At 48.4% G+C, this 23,923-nt stretch overlaps 1 protein-coding gene across 7 annotated transcripts in view; it reads right to left on the bottom strand.

Moving 5' to 3' along the window:
* NAV2 (neuron navigator 2) overlaps nt 1-23,923 on the bottom strand; it is a 769,310-nt gene that overhangs the window by 105,377 nt on the left and 640,010 nt on the right. For all 7 annotated transcript variants that reach the window (XM_060105510.1, XM_060105512.1, XM_060105505.1 and 4 more), the window contains one exon: nt 20,510-20,632. In XM_060105510.1, coding sequence (XP_059961493.1) covers nt 20,510-20,632 — 123 coding nt within the window. The remainder of the gene's footprint in view (nt 1-20,509; nt 20,633-23,923) is intronic.

Below are 23,923 nucleotides of genomic sequence, written 5' to 3'. Positions count from 1 at the left end.
CCCTTTGCTGTGTTCCTCTCTGAATTGAACAGCTCTCAACCCACACGGGGCTCATTTCCCCTTGTTCTGCTTTTAAAGAATGATTAAAAATAACCAGAACCACTTGGCATTGAAAAATTTCACAAACATTTATGGGGCTTCTAGCACAGGGGCTTCCAGGCCCCGGCTGTTAAAGTGTTAAGACGGACAGAGAGGGTATCCACTGGCAGAGGCTCACCGTCCAGCAGGGATGCATCAGAAGACACTTTTGTTTCTGCCCTACCTTGGAGCCAAATCTTCCTTCTGAATAAATGCTCTCGTTTACTGGGATTCTCACTGGTGGGTCTCATGCCGACAACACCAAGAAGGGCCTCTAATTATCTGGATTAAGTTACTCTAAGTCATTTGGGTAGTAAGTGGCTGAGCTGGGATTTGGGCTATCCCAGCCAAATTATTTGGGTGACAGGCTATTCCTCGGCTCTTAACCACTGCATTTTGCCTCAGGTTTGAGGTCTTGAATCCAAAGAAGCATGAAAAGGAAAAGAAAGGCAGATGAGAAACGCTGACTTCTCAAAGCCCATTTGGTGGCATCTGGAACAAGAGGGAGGCCAGTGCAGGCCAGCCTGGGGGCTAAAGCTTGTAGCCTGGAGAGCAACCCAGTGGATTTAGATGCTATCTTCTTTCAGAACCACCTTAAGTTACAAGGAGGCCCTGGGGCAGGGAAAGGGAATTTCTGAGACTAGTAAGTGTGCCTCCCAGGGAAAGAGGTTCTGAAAGAATTAACTGTAACCTGATCAGAGCATCAAAACTGCCCTTGGAGCACATCTGTTTTATGTTCCATTAGCACCAGGTGGTCATTTCCTCATTGGGAGCAGGGAGAACGTGGGCTGCTGAGGCCGGAGCCACACCTGTCCTAGGGGTGCAGCAAGCTGCACGGGAGAGGAGAAACCAGGACTTCACACGCCCATTTCACAAAAGGGAAACCAGAGCGCAAAGAAGGTGTGGATTACCCTAGAAACGTGTGTCCCCGAAACTCAAGGTTCCTCTGAAGGACATTTAAGCCTGCCAGGCAAGAGGGCTTCATTCTCCTCCCTGGATCTCAAGAGGCTTCACGCCCATAGCCATGGTCTGCCCCTTCTAAAGCACTAGGAAGAGTGTGTGCAGGCAGTTGGGGGTGAACTCCTTACCTTTCCCACCAATAGGGCCCAGTGGCCTCCTTCCTGGAGAAGCAATAGGCAGAAGCAGGTGTGATTCTTTTACCTGTTGGACTCAAGTGGAGCTAACTCAGAGATTGTGGTGAGTGGGTACCGATAGGAGAGGCAACGTCCCACACCTGGCCCTTTGAGTCCCTTGACCCTTGGGAGTGGCTGGGGGCAGTGTGTGGTCATGTGAGATAATGGAGAGGGCTTGTGCACCCAGGTCAGATGACCTGGGTTCTAGTCCTGCTTGCTGTGTGACTCCAGACAAATGACCTAGCCTCTCTGAGTCAGTTGCATCATCTAACTTGAAGGTGGTGGTGATAGTTTTCCCCTCATAGATGGGTACGCAGATGAAATGGAACATCATTTGAATCTAGCCCCATCAGTTACTAGCTCTATTTCCCCATCTGTAACACCGAACTCACCAGCCAGGCTGTGATGCACACTAATGCACAGCTTAATGCACCTAGCACAAGAGAGGGGAGGGAGGTGCTTGTTATTTTCCACTCTCAGTGACCTCAGAACCCCACCGCTCCCCTCCCCCACCTCCTTCCCTGTTGCAGTGAAGTTCTGGGTCTGTTCTCTGGGTGCATGTCAGAGGGCTCGTTGCTTAGGGCAGAAAGCATTTCTCCAGCCTCCTTCCCTCCAGTTGGTGGGACAGCTGCTGCATCCCCTGGTTTACAACCCATTTATGGCAGGACGCCCCGGTCACTGGGTGTTTGTGTAGTGTTTAATTATTAGGAGGTGGCCAGTTCTAATACGGTAAGCCCCAGGGCATCTACAGATAAGTCAGCTATTGCGTCTATCAGGGTCTGTTTTCCGAAGGCTCCTCTCGAAGGGCACAGGGATGACCTCTGACACAGCCTGGAGATGGGGGAGGTGACTTCTGAAGGTCACAGTGGGACATGGCTACTAGAGATGAGGCTTTAGGTATCCAAGTAAAGCACCAGCCAGCCTGGAAAACACAGCCTGCAGAGATGGGACTTCCTTTCCCTCCGTCCCATTTCCCTCCCTGCCCAACCTGGACTGTCCTTTATCCTCCTCACCACTCAGATATCCCACTTGTTTTCCAAGATCCACCTAAAAGTCCCCTCTCCTCCAGGAATCCTGCTCTAGCGCTCTCGTTCTGACCTCTGAATCAGAAAGCATCGACAGTCCCCTGCCCTTTCCCGCAGTTGCTCATGACCTGGTCTTTGCGATAACGGAGAAGCCTTTGGTTTTTTTTTAAAGAAGGCGCCACTCCAGACCCCTGTGTACCCACAGGGTCAGCTCAGCACCCTACACGTGCTAAGTCCTGGTGAGCGCTCCACTGGATGGAAGGGACAGTCACACTACAGTCATTTCAGTCAAGCTGGCACCTGATCCTTCACTGAAGACCTACTCTGTGCCACCCACCCAGCTAAGGGCTGAACCAGTGCTGGGAGCGAGAAAAACAACCATGTTCACAGTGAAAAGGCAAAGCCTCAAGCTGGGGAAACATAACTCATCTGGCTAAAACAGGAGTTCAGTTTAACAAGCGCTGACTGAGCACCTACTGTGTGCCAAACACTGTATTATCAGGTCCTGGAAACCCAGTGATAACTAAGATAATCCCTGTCTTCAGGCTTAATACAGAGATAATAGAAAAAAATAACAGTTAAGATTTTGTTAGAAGTTAAAGGATTGCATGGGGCCCTTTGGGAGCTCCCAGGAAAGAAACTTACTTTGTCTGCGATGCCTAGTAAGGAAACATTGGAACCGAAGGCTGAAAGAAGTGTATGTGTCAGTTAGCCTCGCAAAGCAGGGCCAGGAGAGGGCATTCTGAGCAGAGGGCCTTCCATGGGCAAAGGCACAGAGACGTAGAACATCGTGGAGTGTGCTAGAAACTGTGAAAGGTTTGGTGCTGCGGATTATGAAGTGGGAAGTGCGGCTGGTGTGGCAGTCGGGGCCGAGGTTGGGTGGACAACTCTAGATGCTTCTAAGCAGGTGAGTGATGCACTGATACACGCGGCCAGATCGGCATTTGGGGAGGATCACTGCGGCTACGCGCGGGCTAACGTGTGGAGTAACAGGACAGCGGCCATGAGAGCAGGGGGACTGTGCCAGGAAACACAGCACATGAGAATACGCCATGAAGCGGTCGGAAGAGCGATGCTGAGAAGGAGGCCCAGCTCTCTGGCCCCAGTGGAGCTCAAATCAGAAGTCTGGGAGCTGACCTTGGTGGCACCAGCACTGGCATGGTAGCTGGGTCATTAGCATGACAAGTGCTGCTTATGGACAGAGGCCCTCCGCTCCAGACTTCCTGCAGGGACGTTCAAGGCCAGAGCCTGCATTAGCTCTACCAGCTTGCTGGCTTTGCCCTCTAGCCCTTTATCCCAGATCATTAAGAGCACAGCCCTCTGGGAGGCTACCTCGGGGCCCCTGTTTAAAGTGAGAAGCAAGGACATTTAATTGCCTCAGCTAGACACCCTGCTTTACTCCCCGTTCCCCTCCCCTCCATACCCCCTGCCTGGTTAGCACCCCAGGCCCTCCCATAGCACAGCCCACAGCTTGTGTCTTGAAACATAATCGGTGTGTGCTCTAAGGCCCTCCTCAAATTATGGCTCTGATCTTTACTTCCAAACGAAGAGCTGGAATTATAGCCTGGCTCCGAGAGACATTTAAATCCACAGGGTCATAAACCCTTTCAAGTTCTGTTTCAAGACCTTTGTTGGGGATTTTAACAGGTTTGCACCTCTGATGTTGTTATGCTGTGGTCAGCCTGCTGGTTTCAAGAGTGGGGCCTCTTGCCAGGATGTGGAGTGTGCTGACTACTACAGCTTTTGGCAATGACTCATGGGGGGCTCTGGCCTTAAGTGATACCTTCTGCTTTTTCTTCAGCCAGAGTTCCCCAAGGATAGGAGAAGCAGGGGGACAGGAGCTGAGTGAGACTGTCCCCCAGAGCAGAATCACGAAGAGAAGGGTATGCTGTGGCACAGAGGTGATGCAGGCAAGTGGCCACAGTGCTGGACCTGGGGTTGGCAGGACCTATACTTCCATCCTGGACCCCCAACTTAGGCACTTCAACCTTCCTGTGTCTCTCTTTCCTCATCTGTGCAACTGGTATTCTAATCCTTTACAAAACAAAACTGGCTGCTGTTTATGGAGGGTGTTTAACTGGGCTCTGCCTCTGTGCTGACATTACCCCTGCACTACTCTAATTTACTCTGCACAGCAACCCTACGAAGCGGAAGTGGGCTATCTATCTATCTATCTATTTTTTTTTTTTTTTTTTTTTTTTTGCGGTATGCGGGCCTCTCACTGTTGTGGCCTCCCCCGTTGCGGAGCACAGGCTCCGGACGCACAGGCTCCGGAAGCACAGGCTCAGCGGCCATGGCTCACGGGCCCAGCCGCTCCGCGGCATATGGGATCCTCCCAGACCGGGGCACGAACCCGTATCCCCTGCATCGGCAGGCGGACTCTCAACCACTTGCGCCACCAGGGAGGCCCTCTATCTATTTATTTATTTATTTTTGTTTTTGCGCTACGCGGGCCTCTCACTGTTGTGGCCTCTCCCGTTGCGGAGCACAGGCTCCGGACATGCAGGCTCAGCGGCCATGGCTCACGGGCCCAGCCGCTCCGCGGCATGTGGGATCTTCCCAGACCAGGGCACGAACCTGCATCCCCTGTGTCGGCCCGCGGATTCCCAACCACTGTGCCACCAGGGAAGCCCTATTATTTATTTTATAGACAAGGACATGGGGGCTCAGGATGGTTAAGTTAACTGATCTCTGTCATGTAGCTGGGAGACAGCAAAGCTGGAGTCTAAACATGTCAGGGGGGGTTGCAGGTTTGAAATCCTTTTTCCGGGAAAGATAGTGGGTTGGGTCAAACCATTCAGTCTCACACAGGAGAAGCTCCTAGATACCAACAAACCCATTTTTTGAATGCAGGTTGGGGTCATGGTTAACTTAACTTGAGGACTGGATGAGGACGGAGTGGGATGGATCACTATAAGCCCCAGCACCAGAATTGATTTGTGTTGGCAGTAAGGGTTGTTTACCACCACTGATGCCTCATTCTGATTGGTCAGTGCCTGTTCTGGTTGGCCAGTGCCCTATTCTGATTGGTCAGTGCCTGTTCTGGTTGGCCAGTGCCCTATTCTGATTGGTCAGTGCCTGTTCTGGTTGGCCACTGCCTTGTTTCCCTTGTTCTGACTGGTGAGTGCCCTGTTCTGGTTGGTTGGTGCCTGCACCTCACTGGCTTTAAGTATTTTGCATATGGTCCCTGCATCACAGAGCCAGACAGTCATTCAAGAACATGTGTAATGAGCACTCTTCTGAGCCAGGCACTGTGCTAGGAAGGAGAGTCACCTGAAAACAGAACTGACCTAGTTTATGTTTCACTGATACTTACAGTCTAGTGGAAAGACATAACAGACAAATAAATAAAAATGAACGCAAATGCAAATAGGGATGTGAAAAAAATCAGACTGGATGCTCCAGAAGACACTAACAGCTGAGACTGTTACAGAGAGTGGTCAGGGACCTTCCCTGAGAAATGGGTGAGATGTTTGAGTAGATTCCTGAAGGATGAGAATGAGTCAGTCTTATAAAAAGAAAGGGGGAAGTGGGAGAAGCACATTCCAGGCACAAGGAATAGCACATGCAAAGGCTCTGAAGGGAGACATTTGGCAAGTTCAAGGGCCTAGAGGAAGGCATGAGTTGGGGAGGGGAAAGTGGAATGAGGTGAGGCCAGAGAGACAGGCAGGGACTAGAACATGCCCTACCCTGGAGACCATGGTAAGAAGTGTGGATTCTATTCTCTGTGCAGTGGAAATCCACTGAGGTAAAGTTATAGGCAGGGGGCAGAGGAGATCTGATGTGTGTGTTAAGAAGATCACAACGGCTGCTGGGTGGAGAATGCACCACACGAAGGCCATGGAGGAAACAGTGAGCCCAGTCAGGAGGCCACAGTGGGAGCTCAATGAGAGGTGATGGCAGCCTGGACCCCTGTGATGGCAGATGAGAGACAGCGAGAAGCAGAGAGATCTGAGAGATCACTTGCAGGGACTATGCCCAAGATTTGCCAATAGACTGGATGGAAAAGGAGAGGAAACCTAAATATTTAGCAAGTCTTATTAATCATTCATAGGATACTGTAAATTAATTATACAGCAAACATCTACTACTGTATATGCCAGGCCCGTGCAGAGTCCAGGAATGCTGAGTAGAGTAAGATACCATTCCGGTTCCTCCCTTTAGTTTAGCGGGGGAGACCACACCTGGAAGCAGGCAATTCCAAAGTCATGTTACATGCTACCAGGGAGCAAAACATGGGTTACCGGGAGACCCTGGATGGATGAGAGGCCCGCGGGGGACCCTGTCTGGGGTTAGGGGAGGAGAGGAGAGGGCAAAGAGACTTCCTAGGAAAGGCAGGGCTGGGGCCAGTCCTGGAGCATGAGTGGGGGTTACAGAGGTAAGGGAAGCCAGGAGGTTATTCCTGATTATTCCAGGAGAGAGCTGGATCCATGGACTACTCATCACTGGCACACCCCTCTTTGAGAGACGGGCAGCACAGTACCCCAGGGAGAACATGCTTTTGGAGTCCGACAGACCAGGATGGAATCTGAGCTCTGCGGCTCACTGCCCACGTGCCCCTGGGCAAGTCCCTTAGACCCACTGACCCAGGACTTCTCAACTGTGAAATGGGGATAACTCCTCACTGGGTCTCCCGGGAGGTTAGAGCAAATATGCAAAGCATTTAGGACAATACCTAGAAGAGTAGCTGTTGCTGACAATGAGGCTCAGAGGCCAGGACCACAGATTGCAAACTGCCAAGAGTCCTATGGAGGAGTTTAGACAGCCTCCCAAGGGACCTCCATCCCTGGTATACCCAGAGCTCTCACGAGCTGCTCCCACACTGACAATGGAAAAATGATCCCTTCTCCCTGCAAGAGCTCCTACAGAACAAGGAAGAGGGTACCTGGAGATCTACCCGCATCTTCCTGCATGGTACTCAGCTTCTGGCTGATGGTAGGACACCCACTGTGGCCCCTGCACTCACCCTCTGCAGCCACCTGTGTACCCTGTACAAGACAACACAGGAGAGTCCTGCCCAGCCAAGATGCCGGGCGATTCTGCTGCAAGTCGCCTCTAGGGCTCCAACTACCGCACCCTTGTGGGTTACCCATGGGTCCATGTCCCAGAAGCCCAAAGAGGCAGCCAGGGAGGCTTGTTTTTTTTTTTAAGCCTCATTTTGCCACCAGAAGGGTTGTGAGTGCCTCTCCCCAAATCTCAGGGTAAGCTAAGGAGAGAGGAGATGACAGAAATCCTTGAGTCAGGGGCTTCGAGCCCACCGAGGCATGCAGCCGCCTCATTTCCTTCAGTCCCCATTTAATCTCCTCCACACAATCCTGCAACATCCCTCAAAATGTCCGAGTCACTCCTCAGATCTCATTTCAGGCAATTTTACAGAACTCAGCACCACGGATTAATGAGGGGGATAAATCAAAGTGCGCAGCGGACAAGGGAAAACAACGGGGCTGCAGCTGGAGCGCACGAAGCAGGCCTCCTTTTCCTTGAGTCCCAAGACACAAAAGCCATAGGGGTCTATGGCAGAGGCCAGTCCTGGAAAAGACAGACCCTGAAGGTCACCAGGTGGGACCAGTAGGACAAAGGCAACTCTGAAGCCTCTGCTGGAGGATCTGGCACTGAAGAAGTTAAATGTTCCTACAGAGGAAAATAGGACTCCCACGGCTTAAAGCATCCCCAAATTCTTCTTAAGGAACAGCTAGAGTTCCCTCCGCAGCAGCAGAGCCTGGCCTGAGCCGCAGTCTCTGGCATTCCTATGACCCAGCCTCCAGATGGGAAAAACGAGAGCTGGGAAGAGGACTGTCTCAAAGGTCAGCGGTCCCCAGGCTGTCACCTTTGCAAGCACCTCAGCTGGTGCAAAGCACTAAGGAGATGCTCGCCTATCACTCATGTAGCTCCCAGTGAGGGTCACCTTCTGGAAGGATGGCGCTGAGCCTCTGAACAAAGAGGAAGAGAGCACGATGATGGAAAGCAAAGGTTTTGTGCCCAGAGAGACGTGAATTCAAATCCTAACTTTGACCCTTACGGCACTGTGGCTTTGGGAAGGAATGTCACCTTTCAGAGTCTGCTCCCTTATCCGTAAAGCTCATGGTCTTGTGTAAACCCATTCCCAGTTTTGCCCTCTAGGACTCTGGCGTACCACACAAAGCCTGCCAACTGCATGAAAAATCATAGTGCAGGGAAGTCCCTCCAAGCCCCCTGACACTGCTCATTCCCAAAGCCGCCCGCTCCCCTTTGGACAGGCAGAGGCCGCTGCTAGTGGTGATTTAGGGAACAATGTCCTCCCAAGTCTAATTAAATCCTGAGTCAAAACACCCACCAAAATAAATACAATTCACTGCTTATCAGTCACTTGGAATTTTATCTCAGTGAAAATAAGACTACAATCCCATGAGCTTCAACTTCTAATATAACTTTGGTGAGGCTCCAAGTTAGAGCAAAATCCATTATCACGTGTAATAGATTTTCTCCAAAGCGTCAGAAAGGGACATACCCCCACCACTCCCGGTCACAGCCCTGTCTGCCCTGCTTTCCCCTTTTGCAAGATTTCATTCGGTCTTTCAGCCCTGGGCATTCATCTGTGCCTGCCGTCCTCGGCGACACTGCTACCTGCCTCTCTCTCCCTAAGTGCCTCGAGGCTTAGCTTTGAAGCACAGTAAGGATGGACTTGGAGGCTTTCTCTCCTCTGGAAGAAGAGGGGCCCCTCAGCCTGCTGGTCTGCACATACCAGGGGCCCTGGACGAGCACTGCGCTCCTAACAGAAACGCCATCGCACGACGACACCTGTCATCGAGATCATCAGAGCCGAAAGGTTCGTGGGGTCCCTGGCCTGTGTGGATGAGTCACAGTCCCGAGTCATTCTGTAACTCTGTCCTTCAAATGACAAACAAGAACACCGAGTCCCAGGAACTCAAGGACCTTAAACGTCGGCAGATCTGACTGCACGGATGAAGGAACGAGGGGTTCAGGGAGGGGAAGCCTCTTGCCCGAGATGTTCAGTGGTGGCAGAACCAGGTCTAGGACAAGGACTCTTGATCCCTAGGGCGCTCCCTCCCTTACTGCATGGACTGCATTCATCCTTACCAAAGAGATAATGTGCGCTTTCTTCAGTTACTCAGAGTTCATGCTCTGCAAACTCACGCCGAGATGACTTTGCTCCCCAAAGCCTGGAGGACAGAGCAGTCACTGGACCACACACCATCTCCCCAGACCTGGATTTCCTCACTGGCAAAGTGACAGAGGGCTGCGGCTGGGGACTCTGAAGGGCGCTCTCTCACCCAGCCTTGCATGGTAAGCTTCTCTTCGGAGAGGCAGCCTTGGGAAAATACATTTACATGCAAGGTAACCTTGAACGGAAACTCGGCTGGCACAGCTGTCCAGCATGACCAGCCTAAAGGCTACACTTAACCAGGAACACTTCTCTACAGCCGGTGTAAGGGCTCCTTCTACACCAGGCTTATTTCATCAGCTCCTGCATTTCAGTCACAGAAATCACAGCTAGGCTGCTCTTCAAACAGGACAAAGGATATTAAAGGAAACAAAAGGAAAATCCCAAGTGGATAATGAAACAGGCAGGCCTATTTTGACACTTGGGTAATATTTTTAAAGGATCTCTCAAATCATCACTGACAGGAAAAGAAACTTCCTGCATTTCGTTACAGTAACGACAAGTTCCCAATGTAGGATGACATTTAGCCCTCAGGGATACCCCTGGTCCTTCCAGTTCCCACAAATCTCTTTGGCACTTGGCACATGGTGTTAGGAGTGCTTATTAAGGCTCCTCTCCCCTCAATTTGACTGCAAGCTTCCTGAGGGCAGGGAGCAGGGACGATGTCCTGACTCACCTTTGGATCCCCAGGGCCTGGTGCATGGGAGATGCTCTGTCAATATTAAATAGTCATCAGCATTTTCTATAAGCTGTCACATATCAAGATACAGGCCAAATACTTTGTTGAAATGCAACTGACCCATAGCATTGTCTAAAATTCCTCAGCCAGTTCAGTCAGTGGGTTCCTCATCTATGGGCTCACCCTCCCTGACTGAGGCCATCAGTCAGACCAGGTGCCATGGTACCCAGCATCTGATAGGTATGTAGTGAATATGTGATGAAATGCATGATTCAGAGTTGGTTACATAATGTGGTGGGGTGGGGGCAGTATTAGGCTCAGGCTGCCAGTTGTATGTAATAAAGCAATGATAGTCACTAAGGAGTTCTCCACACGTTTTGTTCTCACAGGCACCTGGCAAAAATGTACTTCTCTTCACCTTTGAATTTAAGTGGACCCCTGACTTCCTTTGGCCAATGACAAACGAGTGGAAGTTACAGGGGCCATTCCTGGACAGAAGCTTTAAGAGGCAGTGTGTCTTCTCTTTGCCATGGACATTGTCAATGCTCTAAATAGTCGCCTCTCTGGCACCCTGGGTCCTAGGGTGAGAATGATGTACAACGTAGCTTCCCACTGATCTGCAATGGCCAGATACTGAGGGTGGGTTTTGGGAGGTGTTTGTTATGCAGCACAACCTAGCCTATCGTAACTGATGCAAAGACCGGCTCAGGTACTCGGATTAAAACACATGATGTTATTTTCTGTTGCAGGGCACAGGCGTAGTCAGATTCTGAGTTTGGGATGGGGGCCTATGCTTCAAGTTTCTGGGGGAGGAAGCACAGAAAAAGGTGCCGCATTTGGTCTTTTTCTTTTTCTTTTTTTGGCCACGCCACATGGCATATGCGATCTTAGCTCCCCGACCAGGGATCGAACCCATGCCCTCTGCAGTGGAAGTCAGTGTAACTCTGTCCTTCAAATGACAAACAAGAACACCGAGTCCCAGGAACTCAAGGACCTTAAACATCGGCAGATCTGACTGCACAGATGAAGGAACGAGGGGTTCAGGGAGGGGAAGCATCTTGCCCAAGATGTTTAATGGTGGCAGAACCAGGTCTAGGACAAGGACTCTTGATTCCTAGGGTGCTCCCTCCCTTACTGCATGGACTGCATTCATCCTTACCAAAGAGATAATGTGCGCTTTCATCAGTGGAAGCGTGGAGTCTTAACCACTGCAGTGGAAGCGTGGAGTCTTAACCACTGGACCGCCAGGGAAGTACCTGGTTGTTTCTCTTTGACCTGTCACTCTTGCTTTTGTATTGCTAGATGTCTTCTCATCCATATTTTGGATAACTATCAAGTCTCCAAATTACCTTTAAGCAACTACTGAAAAGTCACCACTTCTGGAAAATGTGCTTTGGGGGAGTGATTGTCCTCCCTGTCCCCTAACACACACACACTCTGCTGTGCTTCTCCTATGGCATACCCTGGAACAAAGCTATGAAGTCAGGCAAAATAAGGGAGTGGAGGGTTCTCGTGGGGCCACTATTCTGCCTTTTTTTTTTTTTTTTAAGTGAAAACACTGCATGGATGAGAAATGATACTCCACAGACCATTCTTTCTCTTCTTGTTACAACCCCCTGGGAGAATTCCTTTGTGGCTTAAGGTGCAGATGGTTTGCTTCCTGTCAGCACTGCTCCCCATTCAGCACAGGTGGCCTCTGCCCACCCATTCCACAAGCAGCCGCTCTTACTTAAAAAGGAAGCCAGTGGTACCAGCAGAAAAGAGGCCCTTGGGAAAGGCCAATGCAGTAATTATTGTCCTGTTACCACGGAAATAGAGGTTTGCCTCTAAGGCTCCTTTGATGAGCTTTAAAATGAAAGTGACTTTCACTCTCTCCTACTTTGTGTTCTCTTGCTACACCCTGGCAGGAGAAGAAAGGGGGGAAGGGATGGAAAAGAAACACAATGAAGATCATTGATGCTGGGCACTGTGCTAGAGGCATCTTCTTATCTGAAGAAAATGAGTATAACCCTGGAATGCAGGACTAGGAAAACGCTTGGGGGCACTAGTGAGTATAATAGGCAGTTATGAGGCAGTGAGAAAGAGGCCAGGAGTATGAGAGAGGAAGAGAGGGGAGGGCTGGGGGTGACAGTGGGATGGAGGGGGGGAGGGGGAGAGAGAAGGAGGGAGAGAGAGAGAGGGAGGGAGAGGGAGAGAGAGAGACAAAGACAGAGAGAGAGAGGGAGGGAGAGAGGGAGAGAGAGAGGGAGAGAGGGAGAGAGGGGGAGAGGGAGAGGGAGAGGGAGAGAGAGAGAGAGAGAGAGAGAGAGAGAGAGAGAGAGATCAATGGGTTGAACCAAGCAAGGCAAGATGAAGACAAAATATTATGGGAACAGTCAGGAAGGCAAAGTTCATTTTCACTTAGTCCAGTAGGAATCTCAATGCTGAAATACCACGCAAATATGCAACCATGTAGGACCTTATCTGTATTCTCAATTTTCTCCCTTTTCTACACGTCATATTCTAACTTACATTTCCTTCTTTCCTAATGTTTCATTCTTTTAATTTACAATTGTTCTTTTACTATACATAGTCACTCTAAGCTGTTACGGCTTAACTATTAGTTAATTAAATATAAAGGTAAGAGAACTGCAGAGGGCTAGAGGCCGGATTGCCCTGAATGGCTTGCAGGCCCAAGAATAATCAGTGTATTTATCTCTGTCCCGTACTTTATAAAGCCCTTTCCCTACCGTCACCTTGGGCCCTCCTCACGACAGTCCTGTGAGGCACGTGTGAATACTGTCCTCATTTTAGAGACAAAACCCTGAAACTCAGGAGTTTTGACTAGACCTAGGGTCCCTCTACAGCAAACCCCGTGTCTTCTCTTTACTCCACAGCTGCCTTTTGAAATAGAAATGAGCTGGTCTATATCAGCGCTGCCCAAAAGAACTCACTGCAGTGCTGAAATGTCCTCTATCTACTGAAGAGTGTCTGCATTCTCCAATAGGGTGGCCCCAAACCACGTGGGACCTGGAAGCACTTGAATGTGGCTCACGTGACTAAAAAGCCAACTTTTAATTTGGTTTATTTTACACTGCCATGGCCACATCTCACTGGGGGTCCTTACACTGGCGGTACAGATCTTTAGTCCCCCACGCCCACCACATGAATGCAGGGGAAACAGGGCTCAAATACTGGCAGCCAGAGATGGCATGAAGTGCGATTAGTGATAAAAGAAGGGCAAACCGCGCCCCCTTGGCTTCCTCAGTGATGGCGGGAATGTTAGGAAATGACAGTGCTCATAAGACACAGAGAGGACACAGCGAGGGGGAGGGAGGGAACATTTTAGGGGAGCCCTCCTTTGACCATGGCTCAGCCAAGTAGGCCTGCAGACCCCCAAACTCTGGGTAGAGAAACTCCAGCAATGCTTTGGGGACTACAGTGGTAAGCCGGCAGCAGGGAGAATTCTTCAAATGACTGCAGAATCTCAGCAGATTCTGTGGGCCCTGGATTTCTGGGATCATTAAAAGTAAGGATCAGCCCTGGCCTGGGATCTTAAAATCGTGGACCCCTCCTCCAGCAAGCCACCCAAGTTGGCAGCAGGTCAGAATCCACAAACAGGCATCCCTCCTCCAAACCTGCAAGGAGGCTAAGGGGTAAACTGGCCCAGCACTGTGTAAGAAAGACCCTTTTTTTGAGGCCAGAAATCACAATGGGATAAGGGATGAGGGTCAGCCCGTCTGCAGTGTCCCTGTGAGAAAAGTGTGGGATGGAGGGAAAGGAATCAAGAAATATTCCCTCTTCCCTCTTAATGCAAACTGTTTTGCATTGTCCCTTAAGGATGGAGTTCGCCTTTCCAGGCATCTGGGCATTGTTTACCTTTTTAGTGAGTAGGGTCTCATTTAACGAGATGACACCAAGATAAGGGCTGGAACTAGGGAAGAATCCCTGCACAGAGGGCTCCCTGAGCGGGCAGTATGGCAGGTGGTTAGAGCCTCTGGGGGGTCTGGTGGGCCTGGGTTTCAATTCCAGCTTGGACACTATAGACAGTTAGCTGTGTATGCAACCTAACCCTCTCACAGCCTATGAAACTAGGATAATACCTCCTCTCAAAGGGTCAGGGTTAGGAATTAATGACACAAAGTTTGTAAGGTGCTTGGTACAGTTCCTGGCATATAGCGATCCATCAGGAAATAGCGACTACGATTGTTTTTGTTATTTTCTTTTTTTAAAATTAATTTTTACTGGAGTATGGTTGCTTTACAATGTTGTGTTAGCCTCCACTGCACAACAAAATGAATCAGCCATACACATACAGATATCCCCTCCCTTTTGGACTTCCCTCCCATTAGGTTACCACAGTGCATTAGGTAGAGTTCCCTGTGCTATACAGTATGTTCCCATCAGTTGTGTATTTTATACATAGTATCAATAACATATATGTGTCGATCCCAGTCTTCCAATCCCTCCCACCCCACCCCTTTCCTCCTTGTGTTTTATTATTTTCTGGTAAAGATGCATATTAGTTTTCTATTGCTGCTGTAACAAATTATAATAAACTTGGTGGGTGAAAACAATAAGTAGGTACTGTCTTACAGTTCTTCAAGGCAGAAGTCTGAATTGGGTCTCATGGACTGAAATCACAGTGTCGGCAGGGCTACATTCGTTTATGGAGGCTGTAGGGGAGCAGAATCTGTTCCTTTGCCCTTTCCTTTTTTCTTTTCTTTCTTTTTTTTTTTTTTTTGTGGTACGCGGGCCTCTCACTGCTGTGGCCTCTCCCGTTGCGGAGCACATGCTCCGGATGCGCAGGCTCAGCGGCCATGGCTCACGGGCCCAGCCGCTCCGTGGCATGTGGAATCTTCCCGGACCGGGGCACGAACCCGCGTCCCCTGCATCGGCAGGCGGACTCTCAACCACTGCGCCACCAGGGAAGCCCTGCCCTTTCCTTTTTATACAGGCCACCCACATGCCTTGGCTGTGGCCCCTTCCTCCATCCTCAAAGCCAGCCAGAGCGGGTGGTGCCTCTCACACCTCATCACTCTGCCCCCCTCTCCTGCCTCTTCCACTTTTAAGGATCTTGTGATTACATTGGGCCCACCTGGATAATCCAAGGCACTCTATCTAAACGTCAGCTGATAAACAACCTTAATTCCCATGTAGCATAACATATTCACAGGTGCTGGGGCTATGGTCGGGGACATCTTTGTGGGGCCATTGTTCTTCTTACCCCAGGCTTGGAAGGGAGGACGAGGGGAGAAGTCATTCCCATCTGTGCTCCCTCTAGCCTGCATATCCCAGCAGGGGTGATGCCTAAGAAACAGCTGGGCTGGGGACCTACCACATGGTGAGGGCTCCTACCAATTGCATCTGCTGGCTGGGGTGCTCTGGCCTGGATTCAACTCCTTCCTCCAGGTCGGGCCTGCATCTGTGAATGCACTGCTTAGTGCCAGGAGGCCGTGTTGTTCCACACAAATCACAAAGCCAAGCAGTGCCCTGGGCTCGTGGAGATCTTGTGACACTCTCACCGAAGAAGGAGGGCCTGGCTTGGCAGGCTGGTCAAATACCAGGTTGCATAGCTACATCCTCACACTGTGGGACTCCCTGTTCAAGCTGAAGCTGGGACGGCTCCGAGCACCAAGGCCTGGGTCCCAAATGCAGACAGTCCAGTTTATACAATGACTGAAGCCCAAATGAAATGCCATCTCAATACCTAAAATGTGCAGAATTTGCAGGGCAATGAAAATCTTGTAACAAGGGAAAAACAAAACAAAACAAAATAGTTTCTCCTTCCTGTTTGGTGATGTCAGAGGGCAATTTTCATTTTGTTCAAGTCTCAGGCTGACGTTTTAACACACGGCATTAGTTTTTCTGCTATTTTTATTACTACTGAATGAATAAAAGCAACTGGTGTTCAATAAGCGTTTTAATGGTTGAGAAGAAAGTTACCAAGTAATGCAAAGTCCTCCTCAGCATCTATGTGCAGACGCCTGGCTTCTGTCCTCCACGTGCTCTCAATGACACGTACATGACCATCGGGGGAGCATCTAACTGTCTTAGTCCACTGCTCTCTAAAGCAGGATGCCGGAAAGGGCCACAGCGATGCTTTGGGGGGACAAAGAAAGGGACCTGAGAGTGGAAACTTTCCCACAGCTGACCTTTACGCTTTTTTTTTTCCTGTACAAATCAAGCATTTTATTGATATAGCAAGGAAGCACTTATTTATTCTCCATTTAAATACCATACGTGAGATTTTAAATCACATTTGGCAGTGTACTTCAGGATGCTAAGTAAGACTTCAGCCATATTGCTTTGGATTTCTTGACTTCTTGTTGTTTTCCATCACCCATTGGAACAATTAGCTCAGCTTCCACCTGGATCAAACTGGCGGGTTATCAGGATGCGGTTGACCTTTAAGCTTTGAAAACACTCAACTCACTGGAGTTCAAGAACTTCTGATGGGTTCTGAGGACACAGCAGTGCATGCAACCAGCTGGAGATCCACAAACCATGCGACTGTGGGCCCAGCCCCTGGGCCCTCCTTGTTTTCCTTCCTTCTCCCAGGCTGCCAGTCCACAGACCTCCATGCCAAAGCTCTCTTTAGTTATCTGTTATCTGGGGCCAACAGCTTGTAATAAGCCACCTCTGTTTGTCCCTTTTGATCCTCCCTTCTCAGACAGCTGGCTCTAGTTTGCTTAAAGTTCCTCCTGATGACTATCAGGTAAAAACTAGAGCCCACGGGTGGCAACCCTAAAGAGTGACAGGAGATCAAGGACAGACTTGGCATCTTGAATTTACGATTGTCATTTATTATTTCTCAGAAGCTGGCTGGTGACATAACGAGACTCACAAACAGATATGGTCTCTGTTTCCCAGACTCTGAAGGTACACATTCCTATCAGTTACTTTTAATAACCCTGAAGATACCCCAGCTACATCCCGTCGCCGACAGCCACGGCCTGCCTGGTGGGTCGGCATCCTTTAGGGTCTTCCCCCCCACCCCCACCCCCAGAGCTGTCCTTCGGGGCTGCACTGCCAAGGTCAATGATGTTCCTGTTTGCACTGTGAGGTGATCCGCCCTTCTTGTGCTTGCCTTCCCTTTGCTGAGGGCTCATCAGAAATCATCTCTCGGTCTTCCCTGGTGGCGCAGTGGTTGAGAGTCTGCCTGCCGATGCAGGGGACACAGGTTCGTGCCCCGGTCTGGGAAGATTCCACATGCCGTGGAGCAGCTAGGCCCGTGAGCCATGGCCGCTGGGCCTGTGCATCCAGAGCCTGTGCTCCACAACGGGAGAGACCACAGCAGTGAGAGGCCTGCATACGACCAAAAAAAAAAAAAAAAAAATTCCCTAAAGAAATCATCTCTCAGTACTTTTTCTATTTCCTTTGTAGAACTCATGTAGTTTACTGCTTGTGTGTGAATCCTTAAGGACTGGGCTGTCTTTTTATAAAAAAACTTCACAGAAATACCTTAGCTCTTTTTTTTCAGGTTAAAAGGGAAGAATTCTGGAAAGGTGCTGGGTTCTCTGCATATTTTTTTCACTTGTCTAAATTATTTAAACAACATATTTCCAATTCAGGGATAAGAACGGGATTACCTAGCCAGCAGCCATTTGCATACTACTTTTTATTTTTTGATATATCTGCACACCATCTGTGATAGTCTTCCTTGATATTTCACGTTAAATCATCCCAAGCTTATACTATCCTTACCCTAAGCAATATTTGTAAAATCATGGGTTTGAGATGCTAGTTTTTATCTTTTTTTGAATTATAATTAAAATGTAATTGTTAAAAAGAAGTATTTCCCTGTCTACCATCTAAAATTATTTCCTGTACTATTAATGTTAGCCTCTCACTTTGGGATACCCTCATCTAGAATATAGTTTTGGGAAGAGTCTTACATGAGGAACTTGAAAGAAACAAATCTACTGCTATTTCAACTTAGCCAGTGATAAAGAATTCTTATGGTCTGTTTACACTAACTTTGGAGAGTAGAGAATTTTAACATATTCAAGAATAATGCAGAATATCTCACTGCCTACAGGTCAAAACTTTTATATAAAATAGAAAATTTGTAAGCATTGTTAAATCCTTTTTTTAAAGTCACCTGAATTCTTTCTTTACAAGTTGGTCAGGGGACTCCCCTGGCGGCTCAGTGGTTAAGAATCCGCCTGCCAATGCGGGGGACACGGGTTCGAGCCCTGGTCTGGGAAGATCCCACGTGCCACGGAGCAACTAAGCCTGTGCGCCACAACTATTGAGCCTGCACTCTAGAGTCTGCGAGCCACAACTACTGAGCCCTCCGTGCCACAGCTACTGAAGCCCACGCGCCTAGAGCCCGTGCTCAGCAACAAGAGAAGCCACCGCAATGAGAAGCCCGCGCACCGCAATGAAGAGTAGCCCCTGCTGGACACAACTAGAGAAAGCCCGTGTGCAGCAACGAAGACCCAATGCATCCGAAAATAAATAAATAAATAAATTCATTAAAAAAAAAAAAAAAGTTGGTCAGTTATCCATTCAGTCTTAAATGATCACATCTGAGCAATTCCACCTTGGAGAGAACCGGGAGACACTGTTGTCTCCTTGGTCCCACCACAGGGGTTGAGCTGGAACAACAGACCAAATGCCACCCATCTTTCCAGTCCCCACGCAAATCCTCCACCTCCAAAAGCAGGAACAAGCTCAGCTGTGATCTATGATCATTCCATTAACCTTGCAATGAAGCATTAAATTAAATTGCCTACTGCAGACTCTGCTTTCGCTACAAGGGGAAAAAGGCCTTCACTTTATGCTAATAGATTTACTAAGCAACTCCGTGTTTACAAGAGAATGCAAATAAGCAAAATAATTTAGCAAATTGTGAAATCTCCAGTGGGGGTGTTACAACAACTGATTTTTCTTTTGCTGATATTCACTCTAAAGATTTTAGTTATAGAGAATTTTAGCCTTAGAAAGAGCAGTTCTCAAACGGTTCATCTTTCTATAGGATTTTCAAACCAATACTTTAAATAAAATTACAGGAAAAAAGCTGACTTGAGCTGGACAAGTCTTTTGTCCTCTCTGGTATCAATCACCACCTTGGATGCTGGGGAGACTCAGAGAAGGACATAGTTGAGTTGGTGGCAGAGCCTGGGCCTTGGGCAGATGCCAACTTCCCGACAACGAATTCAGCACTCTCCATACCAGCCCAAGCTTCCAAGTCTTCCCCAGAGAAGGTGAGGATTCCTCTTCAGCAAATTCCATTTCTGGTGGTAACTTCAAAATAATGCTGCCCTATTTCTCTGAAGCCAGAGTACTACAGAAGTCATATCACTCTCTGTAAAAAAGTACGTCCTGCTAAAAGAATAGTAAGAAGCTGGGCTTGTGATACAAATATTTGGCACAGTGATTTCAAACCACTCATATCAAAATTCCATGTTATGGGGACTTCCCTGGTGGCGCAGTGGTTAAGAATCTGCCTGCCAATGCAGGGGACACCAGGTTCGAGCCCTGGCCCGGGAGGATCCCACATGCCACAGAGCAACTAAGCCCCTGTGCCACAACTGCTGAGCAGCCCCCGCTCGCCACAACTAGAGAAAGCCCGCACACAGCAACGAAGACCCAATGCAGCCAAAAATAAATAAATAAAAATAAATTTAAAATTCCATGTTATGTCTCATGAACCCAGATGTGGAAAGAGGTCAAATATGCCAGAAAAATCCTTCAACAGTCAGATCATGAAAGGGTATTGAAATCTAGAAATATAGCACATCAGAGCTGGAAGGGATCTTGGAAATCATACAGTCCAAGCCCCTTCTTTAATAAATTGCTCATGGTCACAGAATTGGTTTGTGTCAGAGTAAAGACTAGAAACTTGGAGGCCAAATATTCTTCTTTATTATACTGTTTTCTGAAGCTCTTTTTGTCTCTGAAGCAATGAAGACCGGTCAAGTCCTATCACGTCAACTACTCAGCATGCAGTGTATAAAGCTACATGGTTAAGCCTTGCCTCCTATCACCAGGCAACTGGAGAATTATGGGGAAGCCTGCTCAGCCATGGCCAGGAGAGCTCCCTTCTACACACAGACCTTCTGTGCATCACCAGGGACTCTGTTCCTTCCAAGGTGCAATACCTAGAAAGCTGGCTAACAGAGGAAGAAAAGCAGATCCCCAGGGCCTGCTGAACTGATAAAGATACAGTAGCAACAGTCAAAACAACAACAAAAACTGCCCAGCCTGAGTCGCTGGGTTCACGCTGTCAGAAGCACCATCCTACCCAGAAGCGGGATGCAAGAGCTGGTCAGCAGCCCTCTCCCTCCTGCTGTGCCAGCTCCTAATCAGAGGCCCAGCTTCAAGGCCTCCCAACCTCTGGTGGGTTAAAGTAGCACCCATCCGCTCTCACTATCACTGCCCTCATTTCTCAGGCCCCTCTGGAATGACCTCCACACCTGGGCAACCCCAAGTGGAGCAGGCTTACCTGTCAGCATCTCCGAGGCCCAGGGAGGTGTTTCTTTGCAGGGTCTCCCTCACCACAGCCATCCCATCAGGGAGCCGGTTCAGGCGGCGGGTGTAGAGGCCAAGTCCACCATCGGTCATGTACCTTTGAAAGGAGAAGAGGATGACGCAAATGTATGGTTAAGAGCAAGTCCTGTGCCGTCCTGCGGTTCATATCCAGAAGCCCTGCATGGCCATCCCGTGCTCTAAGGGGGAAGGAAGTGAGGCTTTCCCAAGGCTCTGTCACCGATCACAGCCCAGGGGTAACTCAGCTGACTCAACCCAAAGGATCGCCAGCTTGCTAGCAAAAATAAGTTGGCTTAGTTAACCCAAACTCACAGGAATCTATGAAGCAGAAGGGAACTAGTAAATAAAATGAACTGTCAGATGCATTCATGACATTCTTTTTAATGTCAGCAATTATACAAGCAGGTGTTTTACCTAAGTACTGTGAATGGAACTGATAAGTCATTGGCAAATCATAGGGAAAAATGTTACAGAACAGTGCAGTGGAAAAAGTAGGCAAGCTTTTTAGAGGAAAAGAAAGAAAAGACGGAGGATACAAGAGCCAGCTTTGCCGTCGTGGGCAAGTCACTTCTCTGAGTCCTGTGTTTTTCATCTAAACTGTGTGAATATCACAGCCTTCCTGCATCACAAGGTGGACATGAGAATTAGTGAGATAAGGAATATCACAGTGCTCTATAATTTGTATACGATCGTATAAACAGAAGACGTTATTAGGATAGTCATCATCTTGAAGTAGCTACAAGGGTAAATTTCACCTCTGATACTGATGTCTTAAGGGGGGTGTCCCAAACTCTCTGAATAGCAGTAATGCTCCTTTACTTTTCTAGATCTCTCGGTGATGCCACAAAGCTATCTTCTGATGAAATCAGTGTTGTCAGGGGGAAGGGGAGACCCCTGAAACTTTCTGTATAGATGGCTGACTATCTACCAATCAGACCAGTTCCTGAAAGATTAGCTACCAGGAGGAGGTAGTTCAGGTCCAAAGCAGCTTTACTTCATGTACCTTGGCTCCTCCACGACACCCCACAAAGGATACTGCTTGTGCCATCACCCCCATCTCCAGAGGAGAACAAGAATTCAAAGCAAAATTTGAGCAGAGTCAGTATCCAAACTCAGATCCCTTAAATTCCCACATGGGCCCTATCAGATAGACCTGCAATGCATCTGAAACTGCAAGTGATTTGCATTTCAAGTCTAATAATAGGAAGTAAGAAGACCAATGAACAAGTGGTTGTTTTGCTGCAACAGTCAGCTGAGCTACATCATGGAATGTTTCACTGCATTTGGTATCTTGGCTTTAGAATATATGGCGTAGATCCTGAGGGTTCTCAATCCTTGAGATTCTTCCACCTCTAGTTTAGGAACTTCTTAGGATATATGCTTAGAAAAATGGACTTACAGGATGCTTTGGAGGTTTCCCAGAACCAGTAGGGTCAAGTTAGGGTCAGAGAAGAAAGTTCTCACAGAAGCCATCTTGGGTGAGAAGGAGCTTCTGTTTTGGGTCAAAAGAACTCTCCCTTAGGGCAGCTTCCAGGATACCACGTCTGAATTGACTTATCTGATGGCCCCATTCACCCCCCATTTATGACATTAATGATCACAATGCCAGCATAATGGAAAATCTGCTGAAGTCAGTCAAACCGATTGTTTGTGCACCAGCAAAACAACACAACAGACTGGTTTTTTTCACTCAACTGTACGATGAAAACCACCCTGTGAATATACTAAAACCCAACAAACTGTACACTTTAAAATGGTGAATTTTATGGTATTTGACTTATTCCTCAAGCAAAAGGAAAAAAGAAAAACCAAAAACCCCAGCGACTGCAGCTATAGTTAAATAATTATTTGTGTAATGACTTTTGGATGCTTGGTTCCCACACTGGATAGTGAGCTCCTTGATTGCAGGGGCTATTTTATTTTGTTCAAATCTATATCCCATGTGCCTAACACATACTAAGTGCTTAATAAATATTGCTTTTGTTGAATGAAGCCCAAAGATACAGCCATAGGGTGAAGTTTAGCAAAAAACATTTTGGGAGGAAACCAATTACAGGTTGTTCTTCCTCTTAAATGTCAGCAAATTTGACATCTAAGACATATGGCAATTAAACTGTCTACCTGTCAGTCAACCCATCTGCCCATCCATCCACCCATCTACCCACCCACCCATTCAGCCAACAGATGTAGTGACCCTGGGTCCAGTGGTGGACTCCATGTGTGCATCCTACAATTAACATAAGGAGAAAAAAAAAAAAAACACCTACAGAAAAATGCAGTAACTCTGCCAGAGGCTAGACTTTCTAGAGTAAATGCCGTTTCAAGGAGATTTCATTGGAAGCTCTTCAAAACACAATCTGCTGCACCATTAAACAAGGCAGTTAATTTCGATTTTAGCAAAGTCTGCTCAGCCATATAGATAAACAAAAATTTTTCAACTGGGGAGATCCTGTCAAAGGACAAACTAATTTTAGCATTCATTTCCCTGCTGGATTTTTATTGCTGGTGAAACAACACACACGGCTGGGCAATTACACTTACCCGGGCATGTAGACAGAGGCCCACACATACACAGCCCTGGCTTTCTGTGAAGGCCAAGAGCAGAGGCTGGTGAGCATTCCAGAGACTGAATGCTGAGATGTGCTGCAGCCCCCAGCCCACTAACACTGGGTGCAAGATGGTGGTGTCAAAAACTGACCACTGGGGCTTCCCTGGTGGCGCAGTGGTTGAGAGTCCGCCTGCCGATGCAGGGGACACGGGTTCGTGCTCCGGTCCGGGAAGATCCCACATGCCGCAGAGCGGCTGGGCCCGTGAGCCATGGCCGCTGAGCCTGCGTGTCCGGGGCCTGTGCTCCGCAACGGGAGAGGCCACAACAGTGAGAGGCCTGTGTACCGCAAAAAAAAACCAAAAAAAAACTGACCACCGATGAAGGTGGGGGGCCTTGGAGAGATGGGACTGGATGTGCTAACTTAGCTTGTCAACTGCTGCTGGGAACTCTGATTTTGTTTAGGCAGAGAGGAGGGGAAAGTCAAGGATAAATCAGGATCCTCTGCCTTCTCAAATGCGCCAAAGACTGAAAGCCAGAATCAAATGTAACCAATGTGACAATGATCCAGTTTCTTTACAAATCTATTTCATTCATTTTGTGTGTGTGTGTCTGTGCGTGTGTGTGTGTGTGTGTGTGTGTGTGTGAGAGAGAGAGAGAGACAGACAGAGAGACAGAGAGAGACAGAGGGAGAGAGAGAGAGAAAGAAAGAGAGGGAAGGAGGGAGGGAGGAGTCAGAAGTGGTTAAGGAAAAGAGGGAATTTACCTCTTCTCCCAGAGATTTGTAAAAACGTATTCAACCATATTTTTTTAAATGTTCAAAAT

This window comes from Mesoplodon densirostris, chromosome 7 (assembly GCF_025265405.1).
Source record: "Mesoplodon densirostris isolate mMesDen1 chromosome 7, mMesDen1 primary haplotype, whole genome shotgun sequence".
Taxonomy (NCBI): domain Eukaryota; kingdom Metazoa; phylum Chordata; class Mammalia; order Artiodactyla; family Ziphiidae; genus Mesoplodon; species Mesoplodon densirostris.
This window is presented reverse-complemented; position numbering and strand designations above follow the sequence as displayed.